Consider the following 23,894-nt stretch of genomic DNA (forward strand, 5'->3'; position numbering starts at 1 on the left):
AGGAGCGAAGGCTGCCTGGCAGATGACTGTGGAGCTCTGCAAAGAGGCTACGCTTTTAAAATCCTGGAATATAAATCTATGCCACACAATTGCACAAGTCCTCTCCGAGCCCCTTGGGGCTCTGTATCTTAATGTATTGCTGGGCTTCACAGCCCAGAGATTTAATGCATGTGGGAGGGTGTCCAACACCCATACATCATCTGAGTAGTTGGTGGGAGGTGTGTCCCCAAGAGCTGGACGAAAATTGCTGCCAAAGGGCAGAATTTTTTTGGCCCATTAACAAAGTTCACGTTAAGAAATAAAGACTTGGTGTAAAGATGCTGACAGCCTGCAGGAACATGGGGAAGAAAGCTGAAAGGCTCTGAGAGTGCAGGAGGTTGGTCAAGAACCAGAGCAAAGAACAGGCCATGGAGATACCCTGGAGAGGTGCAAGAACAGCAAGATGGATGAAGAGCAATGAAATGTGGGGTGTATATAAGAGAAGATGGGTGCCCCTCAGCTCCTGCTGGGCTTCCTGAGGGGAGGAGGCTCCGCTGTTGGGTTGGAAGCAGTACAGGATGTGAAGGGGAACGCCTTTCTGCACCAGCTGGAACCCCATAAGTCACATCCTCGCTCCTGTTCCTGATGGGGCATCTCCAGCCAGGTCCAGCTTCAGAGCAAAGTCCTGACCCTGCACCTTTGCAAAAGTTTGCTACCCAGACCTCCCTGTTTTGCCCACAAGCCACCCAAAATCCCAGCCCAGACCTCTGTGTGGTGAGGAGATTCCTGGAGGCAGGTTCGTCAGCTCAGGCCCATCATTTGCTGCTGGGGTTTATAACTTTCAGTTCTGTGGTGCACACACACCTTCACATGGGGTCCTGGGACAGGGGCTCCTGAAAACTCTGCGGAAGAAAAAGTGTCAGTCCCTGAAATGCACTTTAATTTTAGAGCTTTGATTTCTGGGTTTTTTTTCTTTTTTTTTTTTCACCCCTGGCTGCAGGTTCAAAGTCTGTGCAATCACTGTCATCTGGCACCTTGGCATCCAGCAGCAAATGCCCAAGTTTGAACATTAGGGCAGAAAAGTGGGTTTGTCTCCTGACACCGAGCCCCTGTCCAGCCCTCGAGACCAAAGTGAGTGCTTTAAACTGCAGCAGTGGAATGGCAAAGCCTCTGCAGAGGGTCTAAGATTTGTGTGCACAGAACTTTTTTCCAACAGCTTCTTTCCTTCTGTGAAAAATGAAATATTTTGCCTTTTCCATTTCCTCTTCCCCCACCAGCCTCACCCTCTCTGGCTTTTAGCTTCAAAGTTCCCTTAGATCTTAAATAATTCTGATTTAGAGCCACAAATACTTTATGTCATGCTCTTCTGGAAGCTGTTCCTTGCTTCCTTGTGCCACGATCACTGTAGGGCCAGCTCACAATGGGAGGGAAGGCTGCATTTCTGGGACCTTGTTTCCTTCAACGTGGAGAGAAGGGCCATCAGTACCGATGACAAGCAGGAATAGGGATAGAAACAGTTGTTGGGTTGTTTTAGAAGCATCAACAAGAATTTTGGTACTTTATTGACAAGCTTTAAATGTGTTAGTATGAATGTGCAAATAAAAGGTGGGATTAAATGGCATACATATTCCCCACACTTATGTCTTCAGGTCGAGGAGAGGTGGGACAGTAGGTCCTGTGACCTGAGTAAAGATTTGCTTTCCAGCAGCAGGGGAGGGGTTAAATTTTTACAGATTTTCTGGACCAGTAACAAGCCTTTGGAAATGCTGGGGAAAGGAGACTCCAAGGAGACCCGCACTCGTGGTGCAGATAGGCTGGGAGCTGAGCATGTAGGGCAATGCCGTGGCAGGGGTTTGCTCTCCAGCTGGGACCCCCTCTTCTCCCTCCCACTCCCCAGCTGTGAAACGCTGATTCCTCTCCCTCCTCCTCGGGGCTCGGCTGAATTTGAGCCCAAGAAGCTATTCCATCCACGGGACTCCCCTTCCTGTGCTTCCTACCATCCTGGTCCATGGGGTTTCCATACAGCACAAGGACCTGAGGATGGGCTGCACCCATGGCCAGCAGCCTGCAAAGGGGCAGCTGTGCCACCACTCGTCCCTGGCCACTTCGGAGCCACCTATGGCACAGCCAGGCTGCCTGGGGGCAGCAGGAGGGAGGACCTGTGCCCAAGGTGGGCTGCACAGCTCCCCTCTCCATCCTCCTCTCTGCTCCTGGGACAGGGGCAGGGTGAGCATGGAGGGGCCTGGGAGGGGTGCGGGAGGCAAAGGGACAGGGAGGGAGTCCCAGACAGCACAGGGATGGGGAGAGAGGGAGGCCCCTACCCACAGCCCTCTGCAGCCCACCTGGACCCCAGCCCACAAAGTCTGAGTTACCCTGATGTGCGCTCAGGTGAAGGCTCAGGACTGGTGACTGCCTTGTGCCCATTGGGGCTGCGTCCCTGTGCTGCGATGGGGCAGAGATTCCTGTGGATGCCACTGCTGGGCGATGTCCGTGGGGCCACTGGACACGGGTGGGTGCAGGTACTGACTGCAGATCCAGCAGAGAACCATCTCGGGGAGGAAGCAGCCCTCTTCCTTCTTCTCCTCCACCTCCTCCTCCTCCTTCTTCTTCTTCTCCTCCTCCTTCTTCTCCTCCTTCTCCTCCTCTTACTCCTCCTCCTCCTTCTCCTCCTTCTTCTCCTCTTACTCTTCCTCCTCCTACCCAGGCTGGCCCTGCGCTCCCCTGGGGCGCACACCCCAGGGTGCCCCACGGGCTGGTGGCCCAGCCCAGCCCCACGCTGCCCCTGGGGTGGGAAGCGCTGGCAAAGGGCTGCACCCTCCTGGTCGAAGGACTGGATTCGTTACCTCCTCTTCTTCCTTCCTTGCCACACAGATCCCCTCGCTGGATTTAACTCGCGGAGTCCCGCATAGGCTGTGAGATGCACCTGGCTGCTGCTGCCCCAGCACCTTCCCCAGGCTGGCGATGGCCGCACAGTGTGTGACTTCCCGGGGACCAGTGACAACCTGTAGCATCCTTGGTGCTGGTGCCTGTGCTCCCTGGAGACATCGGTGCATTCGTGTACATTAGCAGGAGAGGACCCGCAGCATCTCCACGTTCTCCTTCCCTCCTCCCTCTGCCACCCAGGAGGTTTCCAAGGCTTTCGGGGCTGGGGACTGCCGTGCCAGCAGCTGCTGACATGAGGCTGCTCCTGATCATTCTGCCATCGCTTCTCTACGCTGCTACAAGTAAGTGGCTGTCTTTGCAGGTCACAGCATCCAAAGTGGGGAAGAAAACAGGCCATTTGACTGGGGTATTGTGTGGGGGGGTGTTGTGGAAAATTTTATAGTGGGATTTCAATATAGATCCTGCCACATGGCCCAGGGAAGGTGGCTGCCTGAAAAGAGCCGTGCACAGCCAAGAAAGTGCTGTCCTGTGAGGAGAGTTCATGTGCCTGGTAATGAGGCTCTGTACTGCTTACTGTTCGCTTTTTTTGGGCATCCGTGTTGCCTGTTAAGCCAGAGGTAGCTGCAAATTGTGATTCTGCCTTTTATTCAAGAGAAGAGAGAGCGGGCGTGGGAGAGGAGCGGGAGCAGATGCAGCCGCTGCGCCGACGTTACGGTCTGAAAGGGGAGGGAGCGGTGGACAAAAACCAGATTGAAAAGCAACGCTTCTTGCTCGAAGTTAGGAAGGGGCACAGTGGAATTGCAGGAACTCTGCACTATTTCTGTATGAGTCTGATTTATTGTGGTTTACTTTTGTGGATGTCAATGCAAACTGTTCCCTCCCTGCCTGCCCTGTGGGAGAGATGGAGGGGGTTAAGCCTTCCCCTCCAATCAAACAGTTAATTGTCTTCTTTCCAGCGGTTTGCTTTAGGTGCAGCTCTGTATGGGAAATGTAAGGGGAATTGTGTGCAGTGCGCAATGAGAAGGGGGTTGCAGTCTGGAGGGGGGGGTGGGTGGGGATGCACCGCGGTGTGGAGAACCTGGGTGCTAGAGACTAATGGGATGGGTGATGCATCACCCCAGACCACGTCCTGCGGCTCCAGGACTTCGCTGGCAGAACTTAAGTGGTTTCTTTGCAGAGAGAGGCAATGCGGACCAAAGGCATGTTTCATTCGGCCTGTTTGTTTCTAGAGAATTTGGTCACGGCTGTTTTCTTGGCAATGCGTGGGCTTCATTTACAATCCTGGGTGGCCCTCCTGAAGAGTTGAGGCAGATGCTGAGGTTAATCCCAGTTACATTTGGCCGCCTTTGCTGGCTGTGCTTCCTTCTGTGGCCCCGCAGAGCTGGGGCAGGAAGGTCCCTGCTGCGGCACAGTGCCCATGCCCACCCCGTCCCACCTCTGCCAGGGAAGGTCATTTTAGCTAATAGGCTGCATCGTCTGAAAATCACCTGTATTCTCAGCATTTTACCTTGCCTGAAACACATACCTTTCCACTGTTTTGGTTTTTTGTTTTGTTTTGTTTTTTTCACTTTCTCCTCTCCTGTCTCAGGTTGTTTCTCTGATATTTGTCCTGCACAATCCCTGGTTTCTCTAGCCCTGAGGGGGGGGTTAATGCAGAATGAGGTCCTATGGGGGTGGCTGGAAAGCATCAGTTTGGCTGGGAATCTGGGGCATTGTTCCTGAAAAAATATAAACACAGATAGCTTCTATATAAAAATATATATAGGTATAAACTCCTCTCTCTCAGTGTTTACATAGCTCTATATGCAGATACACTGTCTGCAATAGGAACCTGGAGGCCCTAGAAAGGTTCTTGTTGCCTTCTGTGGGTCCTACATAAATTCAGACTAAGAAAACAGCCAGAAACCTGTGTGACATGACAGTAGGCAACAGGGAGCCTCCCTGGATAACTAGAAATGGAATGAAGACTGAAAAAAAAATCCCTCTGGAGGGACCCAAGCTCAAGTCTCAGGGCTGGGGTCAGATCTGCTTCCATTCGCAAGACTTGGAGAGGTTAAGGGACATGCTTCCCTCTGCAGGGCTGCAAGAGAGCAAAACCCAGGGGTCCTGCACCATCCCGGCCCCCTTGGTTTGTGTTTTCTTACTCTTTCATCACCCAAAACACTGTCTTAAGGAGACACATTTTTCCTAACAAGCCCAGCCCCTCGCCAGCTGCTGCCTCTGCTGCCTGCAAGGGCAGGACCCGATGGCACCTCCAAAATCTTATTTCTCCTGCCAGCACTCTGGCCTCTTTCAAGAGTTTTCCCATTTGGACAATTTGCAGCGAGACACTCTTAATTGCCCTTAACCTTTGCCCACGTTTTAATTCACTGGTTAGGGGTTTATCTTGCCGGGATCTTGCGGAGCTGTGCCAAAGTTCAGGTCCCTGCCAGTGTGAGCGGGGATGGACTAGCTGAGATAGCAGTCGAGGGGGCATGAGGACCACCGTGGGCATGCTTAAAAATATGCACGCAAGAAAGACCATTAAATAGTTTAGCAAACTTGCTTCTTGGCAAGTCAGCTTGACCCTGGTGCATGGTCCTCCAGGCAGGCTGAAGGCTGTCTTTAGGCGCGCTAGGGGATCTCTTTGCACTGGCTGCAGCACGGCAGGAGCTGCCCCTGCACCTAATGCAAACCATTGTCAGTGCGTTTTGCATGTGGGATGCTGCATGGGAGTCAGCTGGTCCCCGTGCACATGATCGTGGGGGTCCTGAGCAAATACCAGCTCCCCTGCAGTAGCAGGACACCTCCCAGCATTGCACCCATGGGCTGTGGCAGGGTCCTGTGCAGCGCTCAGTGCTTACTGCGAGCACCCATGGGAAGGTCTTATGTTGAGGAGCAGCTTCCAGCTTCTCATGTGTACTTCACACTGATATACAGTGCAGACTGGAACTGTTTTGACACAGACGTCATTTTATTTAGTTTTTCGCACATGCTTTTATTATTGGGTGTGATCTGCCAGCATGAGGTATTTTTAATAAACATGATAAAACTCTTTTATTGAAGCGTTAACACTCAACACTTCTAATGGAAATAAACTTACACTTAAACTTGGCCGAAATTTTTATTGTATTTGCTGCCTTAAAGAAACAGGTGCTTAGGAAAAATCAAAAGGAGCCGTCACTCATGATGAGTTTGCCTTTGTCCATCTTGCAACACATGAAATTGTTAAAGCAATTGCTCGTGCATGGACTCTATGAGACATCCACCTACCAGAGCTTTCCACTGTTTTTTATCCCCTCCTTGGATGGATGTCCTTACTCAGCTGCCAATTCAGACCTGACCGGTGACCGGTCTCAACCTGCTGGCAGAGAGAGCAACTCCATGGGCACCAGCCCTGCTCCTTGTAAAGCCTTTTCTGTACATTGCTGCAGTGGTGGTTTTAGTGCAAAAAAACCCAAGTCTTGCAAAATTAATTCCCCTTCCAGCTCAGTTATAACTAACAGGTAGAAGCGTAAAAGGTGGATTTGCCCTTTTCCCCACCCGCCCTGGTTTTCGGCAGCAGCCCAGCCCTGTTCAGTCTGACCAGCTGGGAGGACGTGGCATGAGTCATGCCGTTGCCGGAGGAGACACCTCCAAGTGAGGTGTTATTCCAGGTACCAGCTTCATTCCAGGTGAATCGTTTCGTGCTGTTGGTATGCTTCTGTTGCTTCCCAGCAGGATGGAGGTTGGTGCCTAGAAAGCCCTATTCATTTTGGAGCAATGCAAGCAGAGAAGGCCACGCACAGGGTCATGCACGGCTGGTAGAGACTTGCCCCAAATGTCTGCAGGAGCCTGTGCTGGGGAGCAACGTTGGCTGGCTCCATCCAAGGGCACTGCCTATCCTTTTCTCACTCTCGCTGTTGTATTTCCATAGCAGCCACTTGCTCCAAAGCTGATGTAATCTGGAGAGCACCAGCCCTCATCGCACCCCTCTGAGCTCTGGGTGGACCAAAATTTGCTCTTTACCAGTAAGACACTGTGGTGCTAAGCGACTGCCCATCATCATGCAGGAGATCTCTGTCTGTGTCTATCCTCTTGGAGACGTTTGGCTTCATAAAGCAGAATCATGCCAAAAAGTATTTAAAGTCACTGAGACTCTGCACTAACGAGAGGTCTTGGATGGGGCTGTCCAGTAATGAGCTGTCCCTGGGCAAATTCCCTGGGAAGTGCCACTGGAGCAGGAGCAGGAGCTGCCTGTGCTGCTGCACCACTCACCAGAGAGAAGCGGCCAAGTGCTGGCTCCTGTCTTCCTTCTTTTAGATATATGTGACATTGGCATGGCATTTGCAGGCTGGGAAGAAACCTCCAGCACAGCCAGCAGTGACTTGTCTGTCACAGCCTGGGGTTGTGTTTGTTGTGTTATCAGAAGAAAATAGATGTTCTTGTTCCCAGCTAAAGAAACAAAAGATCATGCATAAATGAATTTTCAGTGATAAATCTTTGCAACATTTAATAGCAGATATGCTTTTTAATGTCCCAGGCAGACAGTAATTCGTTTGACAGTTGTTGCATATTTCAGTGTTCTGCAGTAGCACATGCCATACCCCTGTGGGTTTAGACATGTCTAATACAGAAGTATAGCCACAAGCATTTATAAAAATCTGAAGTTACCTCTTGGTTTGCAAAAAGACTAGTCAAAGGCAGGCACTTCCAAAACAGAGGTCTCTGGAAGCCCAATGTACTATACAAGTTGTACCAAGGCTACAACCCAGAGTTTTTACTTTGGTGTAAAGGTGACATGGCCCTTTCTGACAGTGCGGAGCCCCTGGCACAGGAGCTCCCCAGAGGGTTGGGTCAGCCCAAGGGGTCCCCAGTCAGGGAGGGAGAGCTGCCCCCCACCAGCTCCTGCGCCCTGGCAGGCGGCTCCCCAGGCAAGGCAACAGTTCAGTCTTCAAAACCTTATAGGAACGGGGTTTCCCTTCATGCCCCAGGCTGCCCCGTGGCTGGGACATGGGGTCCCGGCCAATTCAAGGTGGGAGACAAAGAGGAGCAATGGTGTGGGTCTGTTAAAAATGTCACCTGGACCTGCTTTGTGGCTTCAAGTGGACAGAGATCCTTTCCAGAGGTCCTTGGGATAGCTCCAGTTTTCAGGAAAGATTTATGGAGCCACAATAGACTCTGTTTCAAATCTCTTTGAATCATGGTGGTTAAATCCATCAGGTTTTGCATGGATCTGGAGTCCTCGTTTTCCCCAGAACAAACGTCCCAGATGCGTCAGTAAATCCTGGGGCAGGCTTGCGGGGCTCCTGGCCGGTCAGAGATGTCTGGGCAGGGATTCAGGCAGTGCACACTGTTTACGTCTAGCTCAGCCAGCTATTGTAGAATGTGGGGATATTTCTAGTCTAATGGAAAACTTCCTCAGGTCCAGGCATAACCTATTCGTGGGAAAACTCCACTCGTGTGGACTGGGCACCCGTGGTTCGGCTGCCAGGCCGGCTGGGGAGGACCATGTCTGTGCGATGCTGCCCGCTGGGGCATTGCGAGTCCCCACCAGCCACTCCTAAATCCTATCCATTCCCGCATCATGTCACAGTTCTTGCTGATGGGATGGTTACAGGGGTGTGTGTGAGTGAGGCAAAGTGCTTTTAATTATAGCATGCACCGTTAGCCATTAATAGCCTGGCAGTTGGAGAAAATCCTGAGCAACAAGCTGGGTCCCCCTCCCAGCTGTGTTCCCCTGTGCCTGATGGCTGCCACTTCCCAGGGCCCTGATCAAAGCGGGCTGTGGAAACGTTTAGCTGGATCTGGAGCATGCCTCTGCCGTGGATAATTGCAGAATATTAATGAACAGGGCCCTGCAGCTGGCTGTCTTTGATGGCTTTGATGGAAAGGGCTCAGCAAAGGGAGAGCTGAAGCCACCAGGACAGCTTTGAAACCCAGGACGGGGGACAAGGGTGGCCAAGGAGGGATGGGGTGGCTGGTTTGTTGGGGCTCTCCATTTCCATGAGCTCCTCAGCAGAATTGCCTCTGCCCAGATCTCCTGGCTTCAAGGCAGCGTTTTGGCAGCTAAAAGTGCCCAAGAAACAGGAGTTTGGGTCATTCTTTTCCCCTGGGGCATGTTCCTGCCTCCTCGGTGGTCTCCAGGACCCCATCATCTCACGCTTGCTCCGGCTGGAGCACGGTCTCACAGGGTACCGCTGTGGCAATGCTGGTCCTCGTCAGCAGTACAAGCACCCTTCAGCCCCCCAGCCCCGCTCTGCCCTGAAAGTACCGGAGCTGGGCACGAAGCAGGATGTGGCCCCAGGAGCTCAGCACCCCAAAGGCGACAGCACAGCATCTGCAAGGGGTCCAGGGGTGGGGGGCTGCTGCCCCAGCTCTGAGCACCTCGTCTTCCTTGGGCAGAGCCTCCTCTGATCCACTCCTGGCAGGACGGACACGCATGTCCCTTGGGACAGTTTCCCTGCGGCAACCTCTCCATCTGCCTGCCCCAGGCCCTGCACTGCAACGGGGAGGATGACTGCGACAACGGAGCTGACGAGGAGAACTGCGGTAAGCAGCAAGCCCCTCGCAAAGAGGGATGCCCTCAGAGTGAGTAACTCCCAGACCTGGGACCACCAGGATCTGGGACCACAAGTGCTTCGGAGCAGAGCTTGCTCTTCCCCTGGGAGCAATGACAGCATGAGGAATCCTGAATCTGCTTCAGCACCCAGCTACTTCCCTGACTCTTGCATTTGCATCCCGGCACAGTGGCTGTGTGTGCGCCCCAGGGAGGAGCTCATCCCTCAGGGATTCTCCCAGGCTGGGGTGCAGGAAAACCCTTGTTGCTATGAGGCTGGGGCAGTTATTTCTGGGCCGTGGTGGAAAGGCAGAGGAGCAGAGGGGCTCTGCACTGTCAGCCAGGAGATTTGAGTTCAGCAGATTTAAAGACACAAAATGAGTTCCTTTTTTTGCACAATATATAGTGCTATCGTGGAGCTCTTTGCTCAGGGGTGCTGAGTCCAGGAGTGCAAATGAGGTATAGACTGGACAAATTCCTACCATCTGGGAGCTGATTAACTGAGTGGCTTGGATGCAGCACCTGACTCAGGGTGTCCCTAAAGCGGGCTAGGTGGGATGCTAGAAAGAGAAGAAAGAAAATTTTATTGTGATTGTGTTTAGAGACATGACACGGGGCTGGATGAATCTCTGTTCTGCCCTGGTACAACTGCGGGGCTGGAGCCACACCTCAGGCTTCATGCGATCCAGCACCCTCTCCCAAGGCTGCCGGGGTTTTGCTCCGCACCGATGTCTGTGCCCAGCAGCCGGTGCCTCTAACGGTGGTCCCCGCTCTCTGCCCTGCAGTGGATGACAGTGGCTGGCTGCAGATCTTGGGCAACATGCTGGCTACGAGGAGCAGCAGCAGGATGGCGGAGGAAGACGAGGGTGATGCCTGCTGTAAGCTGTCCTCCCCGGGGCCGGGCATCCTTCTTCCCCACGCCGCGGGTCTCCCCAGCCCCACACGGACCCCCTGTGCCCTCCCCTCAGCACATCCCTCTGCTTGCCCACAGGGCTGGAGCTCTTCCCGGAGCGGTGCCGGTGCTGGGGAAGTGCTGTAGACTGCACTGAGCAGGACCTCGCCGCTGTCCCCCAGGTCTCCTCCAACGTCACCAGGATGTGAGTAGCAGTGGGTGCAAGCAACCCGCTCCCCCGGGAGAGGCACGAGTGGGACACAAGCTGCTACCCGGCAGGAAAACAAGCTTAAAGGGAAGGAAATAAAATCCCTGGCTTTTACTTGTCCTTGGATCCAAAGAACTTTTACCGTGCCAACAGACCCCTCTCTGCTGAGCTTCAGCTGCTTACTGCAACCCTCCCACAACAGCACTGAGCTGGAAGCAGGGAACGGCCGGATCCTTCCCTGGGGCGAGGACTGGGGAGCCTGCATTCACTGCTAAGCCTCTGGCCAAGATGTGTGGGGTCAGAGATTGTTGGCAAGGTTGAGGCCTGGGGTGCCTTTGCACACACAAAGCAAGGGCTAGGAAGGGAGGATAGTGTGGAAAAACTCATCTGCAGCAAATAATGCTTGCAGATTGGGATAGGCAGTTAGCGATGTAGCATTAATGAAGAGCAGCTGCCTTGCATTTTGTCTCAATTGCACAGGAAGAGGAGGGTCTAGTCTTCACTGTTCTCCTTTGATAAAGGTCTCTTCTCTGTCCTAATCTGCTGGTCCTGGGTTTATTTTTTTTTCTTTTTGTTTTCCTGCCAGGGACCTGAAGAAAAATAAAATCCATTCTCTGCTGGACTATCAGTTTTCCAGGTACAAGAATCTGCAGAAGCTGTGAGTATTGCCTTCTTTATCCTGTTCTCTGGCTTGTTTGTGGTAAAAGGGGAGAGTAGTGGATGCACGGGTCAGCAGTGGCCCTGTGTAGAGGAACAGGAATGTGCACTTGTGGGGATAGCTTTGCTTGGGACAATGCACCCTGAAGGGGCACTGCGTTTGTCCAGACAGCAGCTTTTTTTCAGCTCCTGGAGCCTGTGGTCCCCACTGAAGTCAGCAGGCACCTGCTAGGGGCATTGCGAGCTCCTGACATGCTGTCCCCACCGGTGGGCAAGCAGGTCGTGGAGCAGCGCCCGTGTTGGCTGATAACCGCCCCGAGTGCATGGTGGTGTGAGATGTCTCCTGAGTGAGTTGTCCTGCTCTGGAGACCTGGGACCCTTTGGTCACTCAGCCCATCACCTTTCTCAGCTGCTGCACTGGGGAGTTCAGGGAGGGAGCCTGCGGAGTGGAGAAGAGGGGTGTTTGCTGTCGTGGGTGAGATGGCAGCTTTGTATGGCAATAACCACATGAAGCAGCTCACAACAGCCGCTTGTGACCATTGGGCATCTGTACTTTCAGCTTCCTTCCCTTTGCATGGAGTAAATGAGGCAGAGAGGGAAAACAGCCTCTCCAGGGTTACTTGAGACAAGGAGCCTGCGGAGGAGCTGGGGCTGCAGCCTGGACCTCTGTCCCCCAGCACTACTGGTGAACACTGAGCAGGCAGCAGCCAGCCCTGCGAGCCGCGTACCTGGTGTCTGGCAGACGTGGGCACATCCCGTGGACCCTGAGAATCCCTTAGAAAACATACTTCTTCAAGTCTCTTTTCTGTTCTCTTGTTTTAAATAGGTTTTTGCAAAACAACAAAATCCGGTTGATCTTACCCAAAGCCTTTGCTGGACTTTCTCAGCTTAAAATGTTGTGAGTAAAGGCGTCTGTGTTACGGGGCCCTGGGGAGGGGAGCCCTGGGATGGATGCAGTCCTCTGCTCCTCTTGGCATGAAGTCTTGCAGTACAGCCAGATCAAGGTCAGGTTTTGAGCCCTTTTTCTTGCTCCTGCAAGAGTCTGTATCAAGCATGCTTTAAGCTGGAGTTGCATGTATTTTGGGCGAACATGGGACAGAGCAGAGGCATTTCACCTCCTGCAAACACAGCTGTTCCCATCCCCGTGTTTTCCAGCCTGAGCTGAGATCCTGCACTTGAGCCACTAAGGGAGATGGTGCCAGGGGCACCCGAAGCCAGGGGCCGCAGGCAGCTCGGGAAGAACAGCTTTAGCAAAAGCAGATTTAATTGGCAGCGGTGTCTGAGGATCACTCTCCTCCTCTGCACTGGTTCCAGGTTCCTCAGCCACAACAGGATCACACAGCTGAAGCCCCGGGTTTTTGAGGACCTGCATCGCCTTGAGTGGCTGTGAGTTCCTCCTCTGGTCCGAGAAGATGTGACTGATCCTGACTTTTCCTTCCATTTACCGTAATTTCTTTTCCTTGATGGGGAGAAGAAAAGCGGGCACGATGGTTTCAGGGTGTGTGTGGCAGCATGCCCGCAGTGGCAATGGATGCGATGCCTGGCTGGGTGTCCACCTCCCCACCTTCCCCCCAGCCCTGTGGACTGGGGCACAATTGGCCTCAGCTGCAGCTCTTTTATGAAACTCCTATTTGAGTTTCCCTCCCCTGTTACTGAGGCCAGGCTTAGTATGGACTGGACGTGGTCTTGTCCAAAATCTCATTATGGCTGGCTGGTCCCCACGGGGGCTCGCCATGCCGTGCTGCCTTTGCCGGTCCAGAGCAGCCACATGGTGCGGTGATGGGCTTTGTGCAGAGACAGCCTCAGCTCCCAGGCTGGAGCACCGGAGGTTCGTATGTAAAAGTCTTGAAGTGCACTGTTAAACATGGAGACTTGCAGCTCCATCACCTTGAAAAATGCACACCTGAATTGAAAGTACAGCTAGTACCCTTCTCTTCTGTTTATCCTCAAAAGCTCTGTTTGATCTGGGCCCATGTGGTGTGTGGTTTTACACACAGAGCTTATAAAGTTATTGCTACAGAGGAGAAACCGAAAGGGCTGCTTTACAATATGGCTTGTTCCCCTTCTGCATTTGCAGGAGCAGCTCGGGCAGGTCTGTCACCCCCCAGGCTTCCCTCCTCTTACTTGCCATGGGACCAGCCTAGTTGTGCCTCAAACCAAAGAGGGAAAACAGAGGATGAGCAGCTCGCAAAAGGTGGTCTGTGCTGCAAACAAGTCAGAGGACTTTTGAGAAGCCAAGCACAGCCCTGAATTCCCTGAACGGTTTCTAATTTATCTTTATTTCACAGCAGAAGAGAGGAAAAATCCAACAGACTCTGACTGTGAAGGAATCCAGACTCTGCAGCTGGATCTAACGCTTCAGCCAGGGCTGCCTGGGCAGGATTCAAAGGCGGGAGGCGGGGGGGAAGGCTTCAGAGGGGGGAAGCCCCCCGCCTGGGGATGTGTGTCCATGGGTGCCTGCAGGGGAGAAGGGACAGAGCCCCCTCCTGCCGGGGCAGCACGAGTGGTCAATGCAGGGGCTTCCCCTACCGAGAGAGTCCTGATGCCTCCTCGCACTCTCCAGGTCCACCCTCTCACTTCTCCCCTTCTCCTTCCAGGATGCTGGACAACAACAGGATTGCCCAGGTCGTCCCCGTGACGTTTGCAGGGCTGAAGTCGCTGTATTTCCTGTAAGTAGGGGCAGGGGCAGCTCTCCTGCGGGGTTTGGGGAGACCCTGCTCGGTGGGTGTCTGCCTGGTACCTTCTGCGCCCCTTCTTCAGGCAGCTTCTGGCCTTTTTGGGGGCAAGTCGAGGATGCTGTGGCTTCCTCGCCCTCCCCAGGGCATGAGGGGTAATGGTACAAGGGAGATGTCTGTCTCAGTCCCATTTCCAGGAGCTGGCAGGGGAAACCAGCAGGCTTTGCTGGTGTTGCTGCTCCTCTGTGCTATCTCCTGCTCTCAGCATGCCCTAATTAAAACTAGTATTAATTGCTTTTGCTTGGGACAGGGACAGGCAGGTCCTTGGGGAGTCTGGCCTGAGCAGAGCCTCAGCACTTGCTGATGAGCAAGGTGGGTAGCAGTGCCTGCAGTTTGGGTTGCTGACTGCTTTCCTTGAGTTGGCGACTGCAGACAGGATCTGGTGCTTTCCCAAAGTACTGCCCCTCTGCTGGGTGTCTTCACACCAGATAACTTCGAGCCAAGAGGTTTTTAAGGTCCAGCCATTTCCAAGATGGAAATACAGGATAACAATTTTGCTTTAACCACCATAAAAACAATTTTGCAATTGCTGTAAGATGATTTTAACACCTTCTCCGTAGTCCAGAATATAGATGGCGCAGCCTGGAGTCAGCCTTAGGGGAAAAGTTTTGGCTGTTACAGTGGAAAAAACACATACGTGTGTGTGTGTGAGTGCACCGATGCACGTATATACTCATATATATCTGATCAGGTTTTAAGCTGTATTCCCTGGGTGTACATCTGCAAGGAGAGTGCTTCAGCTGTGGCTGCTGGTCCAGTCTCACACTGTCTCTGCTGGAGATGTAACTGCTGGAGTTGGCTGTAAAAGCCTGAAAGTTGGCTTTTGGGGTGTGTAGGACTTGGGTAACTGCTGCGGCTATGCCTGGTGATGGGGGAGCTGTGGGCATAGGTGGATGGAGGGCAGCCAGGGCTGGCAATGGGCTTGGGGAAGGGGGGCTGTGACCCCAGGATTTTGCTCCTCTGTAAAACCTGGGTAGCACTTGGTGTCCACAGATCTGTCCCTGCTCTGTCCCTGGAGGAGGAGCCGTGCAGGCTGTGGTGGGACAGAGTTCCCCTCAGCCACGCATTCCCACGTTGCCAGCAGCAGCGCCGTGCCGCTCTGCTCGGTGACGTACTCTGTTTATCCTTCTGCATATTTTTTATTTTAGCAAATCAAATAAACTAAAACTGTGGTCACAAAATGTGCAGTGAGGAACATTATGCACACAGGCATGTGCAAAGGCACTGGGAAAAACACCAGCAGGAGTTCAGGCTATAAATTTGCCTTTACTGGCTGTCGCTCCAGGGTCACTTGCTGCTGCTTTCATGCACTAGTCTCCTGGTGACGTGCCCGTCACAGCTCACTGGAGAGCATCTCCTACAGCCGCTAAATGTGCCCTGTATCGTTACCTTTACTTCTTTTCCAAAGAAGGTGAATGAAGTTCTGTGCTGCCATTAACAGCCACGTGTCCTGGGCTTTTGTCTGGGGTGGCAGCAGCTGAACTTGCTCTGGTTTCACGTGGCCGTGGCTGCTCTGCTGGGGTGCACGGGAGCTGGTGCAGCCGCAGCCACACTGCTCCGGGCTGGCTGCACCATGGGCCCTGGGTGAACAGCTCGTACAGTGCAGCTTTCCCTCCGGGTGAGGCCATGGACCAGCAGAAAGCCCTTTTGAAATATTGCATGGTCCAGGAGCAGCAGCAGGACCACATCCATGCACAGGGTTGTGTCCCAGGCAGATGTATGGTGCTGTGACCTCGTTTTTCCTTATTGCCTCCCAACCAGGTACATGCTGAACAACTCTTTGACTCAAATACCCAACACCTCCCTCTGCGCAGAGATGCCGAAGCTCAGCTGGCTGTGAGTACCCTGCCTGCTGGCAGCGAGGCTGGGCTGCCTGCGGGGTAGGCAGGGGCTGCTGCAGGCACTGCTCCTTCTTCCCGGCCGGGCTCCTGGAGCACAGAAGGGACAGAAAGGGCTGGAAGCATCCCGCAGCAGATGGGGATAGGGGCAAGCAGGAGGTGGGATCATGCTGGGCAGCACCCAAGCATGGTGGGGATGGAGGGCAGGGCCTGGGGAGGTGGGGGGATGGCAGCCACAATTGCCTTTCTGCAGGGAGCTGGAAGGGAACAGGATCCAGGCAGTGCACGGGGCTGTCTTCCAGGAGTGCCGTGACTTCACAGTGCTGTGAGTACCTCGGGGGTCCGGTTATGGCCCCCGCTTGCTGGTGCAGACCCCATCCCATTGCGGGCACGTGGAGGGAGGAGGGTGGATAGCCAGCGCTCGGCTGAGCCCCCAGTTTCCCGCTGCTCTGGGCTAGATAAGGGGCTGCTGTCTCGTGTTTTGATGGTTTCAGCCCACATTTGTACACAGCATTGACAGTGCAGTCAGCTTCATGAATTTTGTAGGGACTTGATCAGGGGCTCTGTGCTGGAGGATGGCCAACTCTAGGTTGGGGAGCTGGTGGGCTTGCCCCAGTGCCCTGTCACCGGCCCGTGGGGGCTGCCCAAAACAAATGGGGACCTCGTCAGGTGGGAGATAGTGGTAGGTCATGGCATGGAAAAAGCTTCCTATAGTGTGGAAATACCAGAGCTCGCAGCCACCCCAGACCCTTCTGCTGGTATCCAAATCCCCTAAAATATCCTTGAGGAAGGCCATAAAGCTTGTGAGCCGGCGCTCCGCATGTCAAACAGCATCTGTTTCTTTCCCTTGTGCCTGGAGCCAGCTCCTGCCCCACTCCCTCCTGGCCCCAGGGCTGAGCTCTTACCCAGGTGCTGACAAAGGCAGAGGATTCACATTGATGATGCACAGGCCTTTCCCAGGGTATAGTTTTCCTGCCCATGATGGTCCTCTATCTCCCAAAGAGATCTGTGAAGTCCCTGGAGCCCCAGGAGATAAGGACAGAAAAGCTGTGCATGGTGCAGATATTATCCAGGAGCACAAGGCTGCCAGCTGCCACAGGGTGGTGGTAGGAGAGCAGAAGTGGGATGGGGAGCCAAGCCATCCTCCCAGGGGGTCGGCATTCACGGTTACCCTGAGCACTGGGAATGCCCCTGCCCTGTGCCAATGCTGCTGGATCAGAGTAAGCAAATAAATTGAGAGCTTATCAGGCCCTTGGAGAAGCCCAGATAGGCATTAAATCCCCAAAACGTACACCGCTACAGTTTTTCCTCCAGTGAGAGCTGCTCACAGCCTCCTGTGACGGGCAGGCGAGCTGCTGTCCTGCTGGCTGTCTTTTCTTCTGCAGCAGAGCCCGCTGGCTTTGATCAGCAGCGTGTTTCCCAGGGCTGTTGTGGCAGTGCTATGGAAACGTCCATACGGGCAAGATGGATGGTGTAAACATGCCTTGCTGGTCACATCAGCACAGGAGACAGCTTCATGAGCCAATGCAGCAGTTGAGATGGGGGCTCGTGTGTGGGTTCTGTGGGGTGAGCCGTCCTGGCTGGACTACCCCATCCTGCCCAGCCGTGCCATGAGCCACGTTACAGTGGGCTGCCCTGGTCAGGGTCTGAGCCCTGCTGCTCGATGTGAGCCTCTGCCAAGGAGCCGTCCTTGGGTCATGGCACTCACAGGGTCTCCCAGTGCCTTCAAGCATACGCCGTCCTGCAAGGCTCTGCTCCCACTGCTCTGAAACAGTTTGTGTTTCTCAGTGCACCATTCTGGGTTTTTATTTCTGAGCACTTTAACCAGCTCTGCTCATCTTGCACACTTCTGATGGGCTCTTCTCTGAGCTGTGGGCTTGTGCGAGATAGTGCCTCCCACCTGCGAGCTGGGCTCTGGCTTAGACCTTCCCCACAGTAGCAGAGCATTTGGCTGTGCTGGCCTGAGGTGCTGGAGGTGACACTGGCAGCTTGGTAAATTTGGGAGGGATGCAACAGGGCTGGGTGCACCCCATGGGTGAGCCCTGTGCACCACCAGCACCCCCAGCTGCTTGCGGCCAGTCCGGAGGTCGGACGATGCTCCCAAAGGGTGTGTGGGGCTGTGTCGTACCCATGCACTTTCTCCTCTTCCTTCTTTTCCAGGATCCTGCGCAGAAACAAGCTCAAGTGGATCCAAGATGGGACGTTTTCCAGGCTGAACAGACTGGTGGAGCTGTAAGTTTCCAGCCATTGCCTGCCCTGACCCCCCCCTCTCCTGCAGGCAGGGGTTGTGCTGGGGACAGGCGTGGGGGCTTCGCTCAGGACCCCGCTCTGCCTCCTGCCCAGGACACCTCACTGCTCAGCACCCCCGGGTGCAAGGCTTGGTGCCCTCAACCACTTCTCAAACACAGCTCTCCTTCCCGCAGCGACCTGTCATCCAACAGACTAGACCAGCTCCCCTCTTCTTTATTTAATGGCCTGGCTGAGCTCCAGCAGCTGTGAGTACCAGGGCTACACTGCCCCAGGGGGGGCCCTGCCCCCCTGCAAGTGATGGGGGGTCCTGCAGGACCCCTGCATCGTGGTGGGTAGATGTCCTTGTTGCACGGTCTGTTTGCCCACCAGAGCCACGGTGGCCCCAGCAGGACGTGGTCCTTCCCGCGGGTGTCCCCGGAGCACGATGCCATCGCAGATGCTCCGCTTCGGTGCTGCGGACCCATCATAGGGGCAATGGGGAGTGCTGGGAAAAGACATAGAAAGACACCCTTTTGCCCTCACTTCCAGCTACTCTGATAGCTTCTAGGTGGGAAAAATACCAAAGGCTCATCTCTTTTCAGGAATATTTCCTACAACCCCTTGAAAAAGATCCTCCCCAGCCAGTTTGAGAGCCTGCCCCAGCTACGGTCTCTGTGAGTCCCACAACATCCCCGTCCCTACAGCACTGGCTCTGCCTGCAGCAGCCCCAAACCCAGCCCGGGGCAGCTCACAGCATCCCCTGCACTGATTTCCTTTGGCAGGAGCTTGGAAGGGCTGGAGATCCCCAACATCCACAACCTGACCTTCCAGAAGCTGACTAACCTCTCCCACATGTGAGTGGGGGGAGTGGGTGGCTGCTGCTGCGATGGCACTGTGCCCAGGGGGGTGGGGAGGGAAACGGATTCTCTCCTACACCCGTGAGCAAGTTATTTCAGCCCACTGGAAGCCCTGAGCATGATGGTACTGCTTAAATCCCCGTGGGGCAGGAGGGTCTCTCTTAGCTGGGGCTTATTTAGAGCAAGGGGCGGATTTTGCCCATGCGCAGGGAGCAGTTTGCAGAGCCAGCGCGTGCCCCATCCTGGTGCATGTGCGATACAAAAAGTGATCTGTATTTCTGAAGGTGCACTTTGCATAGGGGGTGTGGGCAAGGTAGCCTGTCAGCCAAGGCATGTACCCGTGCTAAGCTGTGCGCTGAAAGCTGTGGTTAAGTGAAGCCATTAGAGGCCCTTTTCCTTGGGTCTGAGATAATGACTCAAGAACCCCAGAGATGTGCAGATAGACAGGCTGGACAGGCATCGCACACAGGGCAGAAACAGGACTATGCAGCCAGCTGTGAGTGCTTCAGCTTCTCTTTGGAAGGAGAAAAAAAAATGATTAGTTTTTTCCAGATGCACATTTTAAAGTACCTGTAATGAAAGACAACTGTACATCTTCGTTTCCTTAATTGGTCTGTTTGCACTCTAAATATGGTACATTTTCTACCTGACTTGCTAATAAGCAATCATTTTCTCTCCTTTTATCTATAATTAAGCAGCAATGAGCCTCACATTGCAGTTTTGCAGTTGTTTTCTAATGTAGAATTTTGCTAAGCTTATATGGCTTGGCTTTTATAAGGCTTGAAAAGATTAATCTGAAATAATATGCAGGGGAAAAAATGTGAATACCTGTTAATGGAACTTGAAGGATTTGAATAATGGATTGATTTTTAAATGTTAGTTTGTGAGAGTCACGGTTTGGAGGAAAACACTCTTGTTTTTATCAGCTGACAGATCTGAATAGTGGTAGATTTAAGAGTGTGGCTGTGGTATGTGATCCAAAAAGCACTGGGGTGCCTCCAGCTGGTTTTGCAAAGGCTTTGCGGTGTTGCTTATTTAGGGTCCGAAACCAGCTGCAGTACTGTGCAAACGGGGACCCCCCCCTCGCTCTGTGTCCCCTGCAGATCCTGGCCCTGGGTGCTGTCGCAGGGAGGGCTGTGAGCTGGCATTGCCCTGTCCCCACTCGCACCCTCTGTTGCTGCTGGCTCCTTCCTCCCCCTAACCTCCCCATCTCCCTTCCCCTGGTCTGTGTAAGCACCCAGGCTTTTGGCTAGTTGGGGGGTGTCTTCTCCACCCAGACAAGGATAAAAGGTAGCCGAGGGGCTGGAAGGAGCTGGTGCGGGCAGGCAGAGTACAGGGCACGGGGGCTGTGCATGCTGGACCATATTTGCTCCTGGTGCTGATGGCAGTCAGGAAACCTTCCTCCCCCCTCCTTGACAGCTACTTCAAAAAGTTCCAGTACTGCAGCTACGCACCACATGTGCGCAGCTGCAAGCCCAACACCGACGGCATCTCCTCCTTCGAGAACCTCCTCGCCAACATCATCCTGCGTGTCTTCGTCTGGGTCATCGCCTGCCTCACCTGCTTCAGCAACCTCTTTGTCATCTGCATGCGGTCCTTCATCGTCACGGAGAACAGCCAGCACACCATGGCCATCAAGTCCCTGTGCTGTGAGCTGGGTGGTGGAGGGGCAGGGACTGGGGGGGGGGGTGGGGGGAGAGAACTGGGGTGGATGAGCTGCCCACCAGCATCTCCCCAGTGAGGAGTTGTCTAGCTGATGCCAGCCCTCCCCAGCATGGCTGGGGCCCATTTGCTGCCGTCTTTCCCTTTGTGCTGATGTCAGATGTGTTTCTGGGAATCCTTCTGTGCCTGGAGCATCTTGGCCCCTGCCCTCAGGCCTGTGTTCACAGGCACCAGCAGGCAGCTCTTTTCAAAATACATATATATGCACATAAAGCTGAAGGCTGCCCAGTTATACAGTGGCTTTATGGCCATGGCATTAATGCAAAGGGCTACATTTGCCCACTGGTGCTTTTTTTCTCACTGTACCTTGTCTTCCCCACAGGTGCAGATGGCCTGATGGGCATCTACCTCTTTGTCATTGGAGCCTTTGACATCAAGTACTCGGGCGAATACAACAAGCATGCCCAGGGCTGGATGGGCAGCCTCCAGTGCCAGCTGGTGGGCAGCCTGGCCATGCTCTCCTCGGAGGTGTCAGTCCTGCTGCTGACCTACATGACCCTGGAGAAATACTTCTCCATTGTTTTCCCGTTCAGCCACTACAGAGCTGGCAAGAAGCAGACCATCTCGGTGCTAGCAGCCATCTGGCTTCTGGGCTTCTCCCTCAGCTTCATCCCCCTGTGGTGTAAGGAGACCTTTGGGAACTACTATGGGAGGAACGGGGTGTGCTTCCCACTACAGTCCGACCTGGGCGAGCGGCCCAGTGCCCGGGGCTACTCCACCACCATCTACCTGGGTAAGGCCACCTCAGGACCGGGGATGGGGATGATGTGGGGCAGGACGGGCTTCCCTGGCGGGACTGGGGTTGTTCAGCCCAGCCATCCCCTCCAGGGTGCTGTGAGAGCCCGCACCACCTCTGTTAGCGGGATGTCCGACTTTACGGGGTGCTACCATCCCGCTGGGACCCTGTGAGATGGAGTGCCAGCTCTGCCCTCCATCCCAGGCTGGGGAGGGTCCCCGCTGCAGCCTGGTGCTGTGCCCAGCCTTGCCCCAGAGCTGGCCATGGGCATGGGCATGGGCATGGGCATCACTGCGCTAAGGCTGGACTCAGCACTAGCCAGGGGCTGCTCTCTCTGCCCCCTCTAGTGATGAAAACAGGAGTAGTCCTGCTGCTGCTGGCCATGCTCATCCCAGCTCCAGAGGTTTGCACTTTGCTATGCTCAAAGCAAGATTTCTCCCTCTCCAGGCTTGAATCTTGCAGCCTTCATCACCATCGTCTTTGCCTACTCTGGCATGTTTTATTCCATCCACATCACTGCGTCTAAAACAGCGGAGAGAGGCGTCTGCTCGCGGGAAGTCGCCATTGCAAAGCGGTTCTTCTTCATCGTCTTCACTGATGCTCTCTGCTGGATACCCATCTTCCTCCTCAAGCTGCTCTCCCTGCTGCAGGTGGAAATACCAGGTGAACCCCCATTCCCCACAAGGCCCTGCAGCAGAGCCCACCGCTGGCTGCTGCCTGCCCCGAGTCCCTGGGTTGGGGGCCCCTTGATGTAGGTCCTGCTGAGTTTGGAGCTCTCTTCACCCACACATGGGCTGCAAGAGGAGATGGGCAGTGGTACTGGTTTCCCTGGGCCCTTGCCTCTCCCAAGGGAGCAGTAGTTACAAGCCCCCCATTTCAGCCTGTGAAGGGCATCACCCTGCTTTGTGGCGTGGGCTGGAGTGGGTGGGTTACCCCTGGGCAGAGGGCAGTCCCCTCTCAAGCTGCTTAACGTCGTGTCCTTGTTGGCACAGGCACCATCACCTCTTGGGTGGTCATCTTCATCCTGCCCATCAACAGTGCCCTGAATCCCATCCTCTACACCATCACCACCACCTCCTTCCAGGAGCAGGTGAAGGGCTGTTTGCAGACCAAGCAGCTGGAGCTGCACGTGTCCCACAAGAGCTCTACCCTGGTGACGCTGCAGGCCAACAGCACTTGACCCTTCCCTGTGGCACAAGGATGCCTGTGGCTCCCCAGCCTGCCAGGCACTACCTCCAGCTCCACAGCCCCACAAGAAAGCACATTGCTCAGCTCTGGGATGCTCCTGTGTTGGAGAATCACTAAGCATGAAGGTTTCCTCGTCAGCCAGCAGATACCGTTAGTACTTTATTAATTACACGGACGGGAAGAGCAGCCCTGATCCAAGTCAAACAATCTGCTGCAGTTGCGTATGATACAAAACAAAAGTCCCTTAAATACAAAATACACGTCTTTTACGTGAGCATCACCTGGCGCTTAGCTCTACCGCCGGAGTTATATATTAATATTCCAACTGTACAAGTATTTATAGATAGAAAAAAGAAATTTAAAAAAATATTAGGAGAAAAATCAATCCCCCAAATGTTAGTTATATTTTTATATATATATATATATAAAATATATATATATAAAAAAACAGAGAATACAGGTTGAGTTGCTTTTTTTTTTCAGCAAAAGAGAGACAGCTAGGATGTGTTATGGCAAAACTGACACTGGGAATCGCTCCCGCGCGTGGGTCGTGTTGCCTTCCAGTTGGAACGATGTCTGGTAACTTGGGTCCCTGCCTGAATGGAGAAACCAGGTCGGCTCCTGGGTGCTGTTAGCTAGGGTGGACAGTTTCTCCACGGAGCAAAGGGAGGGATGGGAAGGGGAACAGATGTCTCTGCAGGGAGTAGCATTAGAGAGGCAGCTCTGCACCCAGGAGAGGCATGGGCTCTGCCAGCTGTAGCTGCCCAAAGAGGGGCAAATCCAGGCCACCCCACCTTACTGCTGAGGCCAGGATGGGACTGAGCCTGGCCCAAGCTGCTGGCATGTGCTGGGCCCAGCTTGACCTACTGTGCTTTGCTAGCATTGTCCCCTTGTTCGTTGGGATGAGTGCAGCCCTTCGGTGTGCTTATGCTGCCTTGGCCAAAGCTTTCAGCCCCAGAGTGCTGCAGCCAGTGCTTGTGAGGCTGCTCTGCCCTCCTCCCCTTGTTGGGGCAGTGTAGTGTGGACCCCAAGAGCAGCAAGGAATTGGGAGCTGCTGTGCTGGCTGTGTCCCTCCATCCCTCCCATAGTGTCTCCTTATAACTGCTCTGGGGAGGCAGTGCCCCTTCCCAGCTGGTAGCCAACTACAAGGGCAGCTGCTCTGGGGCTCTAGCCATCCTGCCCCCTCCAAATGACAGGTAAGCTAGTTTTGAGGGACAGGCTTGGCTTGGAATGCTGTCTGTCCAGCCCCCACTGAAACCTAGTGCACAAGAGATGGCTTTTTTTAGCCTAAGAGCAAGGCACAGGACTAGAGGGCTTTTTCTTCTCCTATGAAATTCAGAACCAAAGGTGCAATAGGTTCCTTCTGCCATGTGGTAAGGGCTGGCACTCAAGGCATACCTATCTATGTGTAGCCGCCCTCCTCCCAGAACAGCAGCCTCTTCCACTAACAAAC

At 54.0% G+C, this 23,894-nt stretch overlaps 1 protein-coding gene across 1 annotated transcript; it reads left to right on the forward strand.

Moving 5' to 3' along the window:
* The first annotated feature begins 2,969 nt into the window (after positions 1-2,969).
* LOC138690774 (relaxin receptor 1-like) lies at positions 2,970-22,919 on the forward strand. The gene is made up of 18 exons (XM_069811650.1): positions 2,970-3,203; positions 9,226-9,372; positions 10,165-10,257; positions 10,371-10,476; positions 11,066-11,137; positions 11,963-12,034; positions 12,451-12,522; positions 13,734-13,805; positions 15,633-15,707; positions 15,963-16,034; positions 17,870-17,941; positions 18,133-18,204; positions 18,541-18,612; positions 18,721-18,792; positions 20,215-20,444; positions 20,840-21,250; positions 21,701-21,916; positions 22,246-22,919. The coding sequence occupies exons 1-18, from the start codon at positions 3,155-3,157 to the stop codon at positions 22,431-22,433; spliced, it is 2,163 nt and encodes a 720-aa protein (XP_069667751.1). The 5' UTR covers positions 2,970-3,154; the 3' UTR covers positions 22,434-22,919.
* The last annotated feature ends 975 nt before the right edge of the window (positions 22,920-23,894 follow it).

The sequence above is a fragment of the Haliaeetus albicilla genome, chromosome 23, assembly GCF_947461875.1.
Source record: "Haliaeetus albicilla chromosome 23, bHalAlb1.1, whole genome shotgun sequence".
In the NCBI taxonomy this organism is placed as follows: domain Eukaryota; kingdom Metazoa; phylum Chordata; class Aves; order Accipitriformes; family Accipitridae; genus Haliaeetus; species Haliaeetus albicilla.

Excerpts from the sequence above, each read along its gene's own strand:
- LOC138690774 (XM_069811650.1), top strand. The coding sequence starts at position 3,155 with ATGAGGCTGCTCCTGATCATTCTGCCATCGCTTCTCTACGCTGCTACA. Across the intron at positions 12,523-13,733 it reads CTGCATCGCCTTGAGTGGCT|GATGCTGGACAACAACAGGA; the intron begins GTGAGTTCCTCC and ends TTCTCCTTCCAG. Across the intron at positions 18,613-18,720 it reads CTGCCCCAGCTACGGTCTCT|GAGCTTGGAAGGGCTGGAGA; the intron begins GTGAGTCCCACA and ends TTCCTTTGGCAG.